Below are 12,461 nucleotides of genomic sequence, written 5' to 3'. Positions count from 1 at the left end.
GATCGGGACATCCGCTTGTTCCGCCCAGGAGGAAGCCATGGCTCGTGTCGAGTGCGCTTTAATACCCACTGGAGGAATCTCGCCTTTTGATGTATAGGCCAAGCAGATAGCGTCTCTGATCCACCGAGATATGGTAGCTTTCGTGACCCCATGTCCTTTCTTGTGGCCCTGAAAGGAGATAAACAGAGCCCTACTCTCCCTCCATGTTTGACACCTTTCTATATAAGTCAGTATGGCTCTTCTGACGTCTAAGGTGTGGAACTTCTGTTGTTCAGGGGTTACAGGAGAATCAAAAAAGGAAGGGAGAAATATTTCCTGTGACCTGTGGTAGGTGGATGCTACCTTAGGGAGGTATGAGGGGTCTGGTTTTAGGACTATTCGGTCATGGAATATCAGTAAGAATGGCGGGTCAACTGATAGGGCCTGGATGTCACTAACACGTCTGGCTGAGGTCAGGGCTACCAAGAGGGCTACCTTATATGTGAGGACATTTAGAGGTATAGAATCTAGAGGCTCAAATGGGGAGCTGGTTAAGGCTTCTAGCACTAGATTTAAATCCCACGGAGGTAGACGGGGAATATGGACTGGGTTACTCCGTTCACAAGACTTAATGAATCTGGAGACCCATCTATCAGCGGCTATATTATATCCATATAAGGCCCCTAACGCTGATATCTGGACTCTCAAGGTGTTCACTGATAGTCCTAATTCTCTACCTTTTTGTAGGAACTCTAGAATAGGTGTTATTGGAACCTGTTTAGTGAATGGTATTGTATGAAAATCTAAGAATTTTTTCCATACCCTGGTATATATCAGGGTGGTAGATCTTTTTCTACTTAGTAGCAGGGTGTTTACTAGTTGTTCTGAGAAACCCCTTGAACTTAATAATTGCCGCTCAAGTTCCACGCCGTCAAGTGAAGCCCTTTCACTTGCGGGTGGAAAAACGGCCCCTGAAACAGTAGTTCCCTGTCCGCTGGAAGAATCCATGGATCGGATAGACACATGCTCCGGAGGCAGGAGAACCACGGTCTTTTTGGCCAGAAGGGTGCGATGAGGATGACCCTTGCCCGTTCCCTCCTGATCTTCCTGATCACTAGCGGAATTAGAGACATTGGAGGAAAGGCGTAAGCCAGTTTGAAGTTCCAAGGATGATGTAGGGAGTCCAGTATGTCTGGATGATCCATGGAGTTTAGGGAGGCGAATCTTTCTACCTGTCTGTTGCCTCTTGTGGCAAACAAATCTATCTGAGGCACTCCCCATGCTTTTGTTATCAGTCTGAACACGTCTCTGTTTAAGGACCATTCTCCCTGGCGCAGCCTGTTTCGGCTGAGGTAGTCCGCTTTGGTGTTCTCTATTCCTCTGATGTGTAGAGCTGTTAGGGACGCAAGATGAGTCTCTGCAAATTGGAAGATCTCCTCTGTGATGGTCATCAGACTTCCTGACCGTGTACCGCCCTGACGGTTTACATAGGCCACTGTGGTGGAGTTGTCTGAGAAAACTCTTACATCTGCTCCCTGGATCTGTGGAAGAAAATAATTTAAGGCTTTCCCTACTGCTGTTAACTCCTTCCAATTTGACGAACAGGATGATTCTGACCGATTCCAGGTACCCTGGACTATATGATCTTCCATATGTGCACCCCATCCCGTAGGGCTGGCGTCTGTAGTAATTATTTTGGATGGATCTATTATCCATGGTACACCCCCTGAAAGGTGACCCATATCTAGCCACCAGGATAGGGATTTTATGACACCTCTAGAGAGAGTTAGTTTACTCTCTAGGTGTCCTTCTCGTCCCTGGGCTAACAGTACTTCGTACTGTAATTGGCGAGTATGGAACTGAGCCCATGGTACAGCCGGGATACATGAGGACAATGATCCCAGTAAGGACATAGCCTTCCTTAGTGTCATGTCGGGATTTTTTATCGCTTCTGACACTTTTGACTGTATAGTTTTTTTCTTTGCATGCGGGAGGAAGCTTTTTTGACTTACTGAGTCTAGCTGGATCCCTAGAAACATTTGAGTAGTGTCTGGATTCAGCCTGGACTTCTCGAAGTTGATAATCCAACCCAACTCCTGCAGGGATGAGATTGTGTTAGACAACCGCAATTTACATTGGGCCACAGAATTCCCTATCACTAGAAAGTCATCCAGATAGGGTATTATTAGAGTGTCCTGTTGGCGTAGATGAGCCATTACTTCTAACATCACTTTTGTAAAAATGCGGGGGGCCATAGAAAGCCCAAATGGCATTGCTACATATTGGAAGTGACGAACCTGTCCCTCCAGGATGACCGCTACTCTCAGATACTGCTGGTGTTCGGCATGTATTGGAAGATGATAGTATGCATCTTTTAGGTCTATCCCGGCCATGACACACCTAGGGAACAAAAGCTTGATGGTAGAACTAATGGATTCCATTTTGAAAGTGTGGTTACGTAAAAAGGAATTTAGTTTTTTGAGGTTTATGATGGTTCTGAATGAACCATCCGGTTTATTGATCAAGAATAAAGGGGAATAGAACCCCCTCCCTTCTTGATCCCGGGGAACCTCTATCAACACTTTTTTAGATAGAAGTGATAGGATCTCTGTTTCCAGAGCTTCTTGTTGTTGTCGACTTCTCGGAGATGTTACAATAAAAGAATCCCAAGGGATTCTTTCAAATTCTAATTTTAATCCATCACCAATAATGTCCAGAATCCAAGGACTAGATGTTATTAATTTCCATTTAGAAAAGAAATTTTTCAATCTACCGCCCACTTCATAATTAACGGTACTTGTTACGTTTCTGGTTATAGGACCCGGAAAACAGAGCACCTCTTTGTTTTGGATCCTTTGCCTCCCAGCGCTCCCTTTGCTCAGTAGGTTTATTTCTGGTGAAGGGGCGTCTCCTGAAAGCTCTCCTGTAAGAGGGAAGGTACTGGTTAGGGAAGCCTTTCTTCCGCTCTCCTGCTTTATTTAAGAGCTCGTCCAGAGCTTTCCCAAATAGGAACTCACCCTGGCAGGGGATCGCACAAAGTTTTGCTTTAGCCTGTGCGTCCCCTTTCCAATTCTTCAACCAGAGTGCTCGCCGGGCTGTGTTTACTAGGCCGGCTGACCTGGCTGTTAGGCGTAGCGAGTCCACCGAGGCATCGGCTAGAAATGCTACTGCATCTTTCATTAGGGGGATTTTCGACAGAATCGTATTTCTCGAAGCTCCACTCCTAATTTGTTCCTCCAGCTGCTCTGTCCATACTAGCAGCGACCTTGCAGTACAGGTGCTAGAAATGGCTGGTCTGAATGCTCCTGTATTAGCCTCCCATGACCTCTTAAGTAAGGCTTCTGCTTTTCGGTCTAACGGATCAGTTAGAGTCCCTGAGTCCTCCACAGGCAAGACCGACTGTTTAGAAGTTGAAGCCACTGCCGCATCAACTTTTGGTATCTTTTGCCAGGAACTAAGTTCTTCGTCACTGAAGGGGTAGCGTCTTTTAGCAGAGGATGGCAGGAATCCTCTTGTATGTTGTTTCTCCCACTCTTTTTTAACCAGCTCCTTAATTGTGGGTATGGCGGGGAAGGACCTTCGTTTTCTTTGCCCTAACCCCGCGAACATGATGTCCTGCGCTGACTTCTTTCCCTTCTCATCTGGGCACCCCATCGTGCTCCTGACGGCTATAATTAAACTGTCCACACCACTATTTGGTAGACAAAGCCCTCCTTCATAATCCGATGAACTTGGCTGGGACTCTCTTTCATCAGAGGATTTTTGTACTGCGTCTGACTCCGAGCTTACTGGAGATCGGGACCTGCTGGGCTGACGGGTACTGGTACTACTTGTATGGGTCAGACCTTGCATCTCCTCACGAATTATGGCTCTAACGTCAGACGGAGTCATTACGTTTTCCTGCCGTAGGGTCAATACGATGCACTCTGCACATAACCTCTTAGAATATGAGTCCGGGAGGGGTTGCAAACATAAGGCACATTCTCTGTGTTTAGTTTTATGTGTCCTTTTCTTAGTCTAGAGGAAGGGAATACAGGAGGAACATATATCAGCATATGGGAGGAGACTTTTTATAAAAACTCACCCAGTGAAGCTGACAGGTACCGGTTCTGGAGGCGGATTCTTAGCTGAAAGACCTTTCTGTTTGGTGGCAGATCGCTTTTCCTGGGATCGATCTCCACTTTTGGTGCTGCTCCTGGTGCTTGTCTCCTTACTGGGAGACTGCTCCGTCGCAGACAAGTGCGCTACATCGGCCGGTGAAGCCATACTTACACACACCGGCCGACGCTAGCGCTGCACTTTTAAACTTGGCGCCGAATCTCCTGCCTCCCCGGACCCAACCCGGAAGTGCTCCCGCGACTTCCGGGTTAGACGCGCCGCTCCTCCTCACCATGCGGCGGCTACAGGATAAGAAGCCGGCCGCTGAGCGCGCGCGTCCTCATGGATCCGGGCGGCCCAGCGGCACCGAACCCGGACCATGGCGACGATCAGACGAGGGGGGAGGCTGTAAACAGTGGCTCCCCCGCCGCTGCCTCTGGTACCGCAGCCCCTGCCGTTCCACCAGAGACTGACGCAGGCGGGTGCATGGCCCCAGGAATCCTTTTTGGACTGCAGGTATTTCGGGTTCCCCATAGAAACAGGAAACCTAAACTGAGGAGGAGAGGGGACCGCCTCCTTTTATTCTGTAGGTTTCCTGTTCCTATGGGCGGATCCCTCTCTCATGTGGGGTGCTGTCGTGGCGAAGGGTAAAACTGATGTGGGACAAAAACATGCAAAAACCACTGAACACAGAAAGAGCAAAGTGGTTTTCAATTGCTTAAAGGGAACCTGTCACCACGTTTTTGGAAGATGGGATAAAAATAGCGTTAAATAGGGGCAGAGGTGGGCATTACATTAGTGTGTTTGTTATGCGTTTATTACCCACCTAAGTTGCCGAAATACGTTTGCAAAGTCTCCGTTTTCGCCTGTCAATCAGGCTGGTCTGGTCAAAAGGGCGTCTTGTCTTCTCCCAGATTTTGCGTAGTTTTCCGTTGGTGGCGTAGTGGTGTGCGCATGCCCAAAGTCCCGAATCCTCTGCCAGGGGATTTAAAAGAGCGCGCTGTTTGTTTTCATTGGTGATCGGTGGGCGCGGCCATCTTCCTTTGGCCGCGCGTGCGCAGAAGCGGCGCTCTGCTGGCCGCGGCTTCAGGAAAATGGCCGCGGGATGCCGCGCGTGCGCAGATGGATATCGCGGCGGCCATTTTCCTGAAGCCGCGGCCAGCAGAGCGCCGCTTCTGCGCACGCGCGGCCAAAGGAAGATGGCCGCGCCCACCGATCACCAATGAAAACGAACAGCGCGCTCTTTTAAATCCCCTGGCAGAGGATTCCGGACTTTGGGCATGCGCACACCACTACGCCACCAACGGAAAACTACGCAAAATCTGGGGGAAGACAACGCCCTTTTGACCAGACCAGCCTGATTGACAGGCGAAAACGGAGACTTTGCAAACGTATTTCGGCAACTTAGGTGGGTAATAAACGCATAACAAACACACTAATGTAACGCCCACCTCTGCCCCTATTTAACGCTATTTTTATCCCATCTTCCAAAAACGTGGTGACAGGTTCCCTTTAAGAGATTTTTCAGACATTTCTTTTGGAGCAGAAAAACTCTAGAAACACCTCCTTGCAGCTAAAACTCACGCAGCATCAACTATGTGCTGATCTTCAGGAGTAATATCTCAGAACTTACCGCAGACCATGCCGGTAATTTCAGTGACTGATGTGGAGGCGCTTATCGTAGTTTTATCCAGCAGTTCCATTAACTGTTTTTCCAGGGTCACAGCCTCTTTGAAAAGTGCTTGAAGTAAATTTGAAACCAGATGGAGTCGTCCAAAATATACGGAATCACCGTCCTAAAGAGCAATGTTATTATCAAATATGCATCTGTCCAGTGTAACAGGACTGTGTGAGGGTGATTTGCATGTTAACAAAATAATAGCGAGGTAACATAATAGGGTAAAATGAAAGCGGTGCCACCAGGAATCATAGAGATAACACCAGAGATAAATTGCATTTTGAGTTTACATTGCATTAATAGTTAATGCACCTCATTGTTGAAGTGTGGAGGCCCAACAATAACATACCATTCTGAAGATGTGCGCTTCTTGCTAGGGTGGAACTTTATACAGTCTATGGGAATTGTGCATGTTTTATAAACTAGTTTTACATTTAACCCCTTAGTTGTGTAAACAGTTTTGGCCTTAATGACAGAGCCCCATTTTTCAATCTGACCAATGTATTTTTATGTGATCATAACTTTGGAACGCTTCCAAATATCACTGCAATTCTAAAAAATGACTTTTATTGACAATTTCTTACCTGTAAATTTAGGCCATTTTTTATATTTGTTTATATAAAAATATTTAACATTTGACAAATTTAGAAACATTACCAATTTTCACACTTTGAATGTTTACACAATTAAACCAGATAGTCATACTACATAGAAAAGCAAATAAACATTTTACCATATTCCACACTTTACTTCAAAGAGAAAGAACTGAAATCAACTGAACATGAGTGGAGTACCCTGTGCTGCTATGATCAAAGGCCAACAGAGGGGGTTGTGCTGTGGTGTACCAACAGAAAACAAAAGCCCATAAAATATAAATTGTAAAAATAAAAGCAACATCCAATAGCATATATCTTAAAAGGCGAGTTAGGTAGCCCAAGTCAAATATTCAAGTATTAATGTCCACATATGGAGAAGCAACTATAGGCATTTAATGAGAATTAATAATATTAGAAATCCCCAAATCATAATCTTAGTCTGGGACAACACATGTGTGCTGCATACAACCAGACCCATCAATTTTTTAGCTCCAAATAGCATAAGAAAACAGGAGGAACCGGAGCATGTTTATATAGAAAAAGATATACTTTATTATAACAAAAGACAATAAAAACAGCAATAACACTTAAAAAGTAGGTGGTGAATACCATGATATACAAATACAAGAAGGCATCCACCCCTTTAAACTCCCCATATATATATACTCTAATCCAGGAGGGAAATCCCTTCCATACGATGCAACCAGGCAAGGTGACTAGCAAGTAGTCAGTAAAAATGACAAAATACAGCAAAAAAGTATGTATTAGCCAAATAAGGCCAAGTCAGCTTACCGGGGTACAGAGAGGGGAGTAGAGGAGTGGAGTCCCACCAGGATAACAGCCCCCCGACACGTGTTTCGCGGCTCAGAAGCGCCGCTTTTTATAAGGGATTTCCCTCCTGGATTAGAGTATATATATGGGGAGTTTAAAGGGGTGGATGCCTTCTTGTATTTGTATATCATGGTATTCACCACCTACTTTTTAAGTGTTATTGCTGTTTTTATTGTCTTTTGTTATAATAAAGTATATCTTTTTCTATATAAACATGCTCCGGTTCCTCCTGTTTTCTTATTTAATGAGAATTGTAGGACTGTATTTGTGGGAGTAAAAACAAAAAGTTATGGAGAGAAAACATGCTAATTACATACAATGGAGAAAATCATATAAAGAAGATGTAAGAGATGCACTCAGAGGGATCATTTATATATCTTATAAAGGAATTACCAATCAAGTCCATATTTGATGAACACTCCAATAAGCCCAATATATAAAATTAGCTATATCTAATATGGAGTTGTATACCTCAAGAGCTTAAGCCCAATCAGTGAAACAGAAATAGTTTAGATATTTAAACATCCTTATATGGTGAGTTTTTCAATGAGCCACATGTATAATTGTTAAGATTATCAATCCAAAAATAGCCACACTTAATAGCTGGACAATCATATATAAGGATTTGCCAATCAATGGGCAACCCCCTCAGCCATGTCAGCATCAGACATGCATATAAAGCAAAATTGAATAGAGATAATACAATAAGAGCATTAACCCCTTCCCGACATGTGCCTTTCATATGCTGCTTTGCAGGAACGCAGCTCCCGCAGACAAACAGCAGTGTATGTACGGCACTCCGAATTGCACAACCACACGCTAGCCTCGCGGCGATCGGGTGCAGGTGTCAGCTCGGTTTGATGCGATCATGTTGTTCTGATGGTCTACATGGAGACCTCCAGCACTGAGATAACGGTGCCCTTCAAGGTCCTGCAGGGAAGGTGGCTTGTGATGACATATGCCACCTTCCCTGTCTGTCAGACGCTGATGTGATTCTCTGTAGTGAAGAAGCATTGAAGAGTATCAGATCAGCAATCTGATACTACATAGTGAAGTGCCATCCTGGGACAATATAAAAAACTTTTAAAAAAAACTTTAAACTTTAAAAGAATAAATAGAAAAGTGTAAAAATGTATTTAAAAAATTCCCAAATAAAGAAAAAAAAACAAATACGTATATAGACCCCTAATTTTGCCACAAAAAACTGGGGAAACTTAATGACTCGAGTATAAGCCTAGGATGGAAAATGCAGCAGCGACTGGTAAATTTCAAAAATAAAAATAGATACCAATAAAAGTAAAATTAATTGAGACATCAGTAGTTTAAGTGTATTTGAATATCCATACTGAATCAGGAGCCTCTTCTAGCCATTTTCTCCCCCAGCACAGCTGCATCATCCCCATTGAGGTGCAGCCCGTCCCTAGCGTAGAACCTGTAGCCAACTGAGAAGTCGGCCCAGTTCCCCAGGAAACTAAACCCCTCCTTCCTACACGTGGTACAGGTAGTATTTCGGAAAATACCACTTTGGAGATCCTTGCTTTAAGCTTGCAGCCTAATTCCCTGAAATCATCTATAAGGACCTTCCACCTACCTCTAACTTTGTCATTTGTGCCAATGTGCACCATGACCGCTGGGTCCTCACCAGCCCCTCCCAGTAATCTGTCAGTATTTAACGAATGAGCGATTGCTTGAGCTGAACCCCTTCCTTGTAGATATTGCCAATCCTCAGATAACACTACATGAAGGTCAATGAACAAAGGTGGCTGAATTGAAGGAATTGCTTCATCACCCATTTACAGTGACTAAAAAGTTACAAGCTGAGGATATAACTCCTGGCATTTTTATAAAGGAGTGGCAGAACTTGTTGTTTTGCCTGTCCCAAAGAGGAGGTTTAATCGCAGATGGCATTGCTGCTTCAATGAAACGGAGAGACACTGCTATTAGAAAATAAAATTCTTCTAGCAGCTGTTTGTCACGGGAAACCTAGGTAGGCAAGAGCTAAAAACCCAGAACCCTGCGATTTCCCTCAACTCTGGGAAACCCTGACTGACCCTCTCCCAGAGTTTACACTGATGGTGTGCATGTCTGGGCCTCCATCCTCACCCTGTCTCCTGTTTCAACCCTAGGCTGAAACCTCCACCCACCACCCAGTGAAGAGACCACACACACCAATACCCACAGTTAGCACAGACAAGGATTACAGAAAATATGCACCACGCCGCAGTCACACAGGAATACACTATAAGTGCACAGGGCAAAATAAATACAAATAAAGGAAGGAGAAAATATGACAACATGGAAATACACCACCAGATACAAAACTCCTTCTCCTAGACCACCACACCAGACCGAGATAACCAACCACAAGACAGAAGCTATAATCGGCGACGCCCAATGTTCAGAAGAACTATTTAAAGGCAGTGGGTGTGACCCAGCTTCCAATCCGAGCACCAGCTAAATTAACCCCGGACCAGCTAGATAAAATCTAGCCGACGCCACTGAGCGCATAGTGGACAAAAGCGGAATTACCGCTGTCTGTCGAACGCCCTAGTATGAACAGCATCCGACATGACAGTACCCCGCCTTCTACGAGAGACCCCAGGGCCCTCACGACTTATAGGACCCGGCTTGTCCGGATGGCGGCAGTGAAACATACTGACCAGCCGGTCCGCATGTATGTCCGAGGCTGGTACCCAAGACCTCTCCTCAGGCCCATAACCACGCCAGTGTACCAAGTACTGTAAAGTGCGGCACACTACACGAGAGTCAACCACCTAGGAAACTTCAAATTCCAAATTACCATCCACCAAGACTGGAGAAGGCGTAGGCGTCGCGTCCACGGAACCCACCACCTTTTTTAATAATGATCTGTGGAATACGTTGTGTATCTTATACACCGTAGGAAGCTCCAATCGGTACGCTACTGGGTTAATGACGGTGGCGACCCTAAATGGACCAATAAACCTAGGACCCGATTTAAGGGATGGTATTTTGAGTCTTATGTTTTTTGTGGATAACCACACCCAGTCATCCACACTCAGGTCCGGACCTGGCACACGCCTACTGTCAGCCACACGTTTGTACCTAGCACCCACGCTCAACAGGCGCTGTTTAACTCTCATCCAGACTGATGACAGTGGTGCTCCTAACTGGTCTTCCTCCGGGACGCTGGAAGAGCCCCCCCTGACAAAGTACAAAATTGAGGATATAGCCCGTGAACACAAAAAAATAGAGACTCCCCAGAAGACTCCTGGCGGTGATTATTGATGGCAAACTCAGCCAAAGGAAGAAACGTCGACCACTCCTCCTGATTGTCAGAAACAAAACAACGTAAGTACTGCTAAAAATTTTGGTTCATACGCTCGGTCTGACCATTTGAACCTGTCAGTGTGATTTTACTGTACACCGCGCTGAATTACCGGCTTTTCAAAGGACACCGGTGCGTAAAAATCGGACAGAACTCGCATGGTGCGAGTGCTGTGCGATTTTTTTCTCGCACCCATTGATTTGCATTGGCGAGTCTTGTCCAAGAATCGCAGCAATACGCAGCATGCTGCAATTTTTTTCTCAGTCCGATTTCGGCTGAGAAAAAAAATCGCAAATGAAAAGACACCTATTGAATAACATTGGTCCGAGTGCAATCCGATTTTTTATCGGATTGCACTCGTCCATTTTCCACGCAAGTGTAAATGAGCCCTTAATGGAGAAATGGCTCGCAAACTTGGTGTTTCTCTGGAAAGAGAAAATATTAGAAAATTAGTGATTGAAGAAGCACTTATCCAAAACGAAGATCTTTAAAAAACCGAAGAGACGCTTTATGTTTCTTAACCCCTTCATGACCCAGCCTATTTTGACCTTAATGACCTGGCCATTTTTTGCAATTCTGACCAGTGTCCCTTTATGAGGTAATAACTCAAGAATGCTTCAACGGATCCTAGCGATTCTAAGACTGATTTTTCGTGACATATTGGGCTTCATGTTAATAGTAAATTTAGGTCGATAATTATTGCGTTTATTTGTGAAAAAAAATGGAAATTTGGCGAAAATTTCGAAAATTTTGCAATTTTCAAATTTTGAATTTTTATTCTGTTAAACCAGAGAGTTATGTGATACAAAATAGTTAATAAATAACATTTCCCACATGTCTACTTTACATCAGAACAATTTTGGAAATATATATAATTTTTTTTTGCTAGGAAGTTATAAGGGTTAAAATTTGACCAGCGATTTCTCAATTTTACAACAAAATTTACAAAACCATTTTTTTTTAGGGACCACCTCACATTTGAAGTCAGTTTGAGAGGTCTATATGGCTGAAAATACCCAAAAGTGACACCATTCTAAAAACTGCACCCCTGAAGGTGCTCCACAGCAGCAAAAGCAACATGGAAGGAAAAAATGAACATTTAACTTTTTAGTCACAAAAATCATCTTTTAGCAACAATTTTTTTTATTTTTCCAAGGGTAAAAGGAGAAAGTGGACCAAGAAAGTTGTTGTCCAATTTGTCCTGAGCACGCTGATACCCCATATGTGGTGGGGGGAACCACTGTTTGGGCGCACGACAGGGCTCGGAAGGGAAGGAGCGCCATTTGACTTTTTGAATGAAAAATTGGCTCCAATCTTTAGCGGATACCATGTCGCGTTTGGAGAGCCCCTGTGTGCCTAAAGACTGGAGCTCTCCCACAAGTGACTCCATTTTGGAAACTAGACCCACTAAGGAACTTATCTAGCAACATAGTGAGCACTTTAAACCCTCAGGTGCTTCACAAATTGATCCGTAAAAATGAAAAAGTACTTTTTTTATTCACAAAAAAATTCTTTTAACCTCAATTTTTTTTGTTTTCACATGGGCAACAGGATAAAATGGATCCTAAAATGTGTTGGTAAATTTCTCCCGAGTACACCGATAACCTCACATGTGGGAGTAAACCACTGTTTCGGCACACGGCAAGGCTCGGAAGGGAAGGAGCGCCATTTGACTTTTTGAATGAAAAATTAGCTCCATTCGTTAGTGGGCACCATGTCGTGTTTGGAGAGCCCCTGTGTGCCTCAACATTGGAGCTCCCCCACAAGTGACTCCATTTTGGAAACCAGACCCCCCAAGGAAATTATCTAGATGCATAGTGACCACTTTGAACCCCCAGGTGCTTCACAAAAAGATACATAAAAATGAAAAAGTACTTTTTTTTTTTCACAAGAAAATTCTTTTAGCCTCAATTTTTTTTCCTTTCCCATGGGCTACAGGACAAAATGGATCGTAAAATTTGTTGGGCAATTT

The 12,461-nt window shown here is 44.3% G+C and overlaps 1 protein-coding gene across 2 annotated transcripts in view; it reads right to left on the bottom strand.

Annotated features, from left to right (window-relative positions):
* Nucleotides 1-12,461, bottom strand: part of FIRRM (FIGNL1 interacting regulator of recombination and mitosis) — a 983,706-nt gene that overhangs the window by 807,201 nt on the left and 164,044 nt on the right. For both annotated transcript variants that reach the window (XM_077276297.1, XM_077276298.1), the window contains exon 6: nt 5,711-5,873. In XM_077276297.1, the coding sequence (XP_077132412.1) occupies nt 5,711-5,873 (163 nt within the window). The remainder of the gene's footprint in view (nt 1-5,710; nt 5,874-12,461) is intronic.

The sequence above is a fragment of the Ranitomeya variabilis genome, chromosome 8 (assembly GCF_051348905.1).
Source record: "Ranitomeya variabilis isolate aRanVar5 chromosome 8, aRanVar5.hap1, whole genome shotgun sequence".
Classification (NCBI taxonomy): domain Eukaryota; kingdom Metazoa; phylum Chordata; class Amphibia; order Anura; family Dendrobatidae; genus Ranitomeya; species Ranitomeya variabilis.
This window is presented reverse-complemented; position numbering and strand designations above follow the sequence as displayed.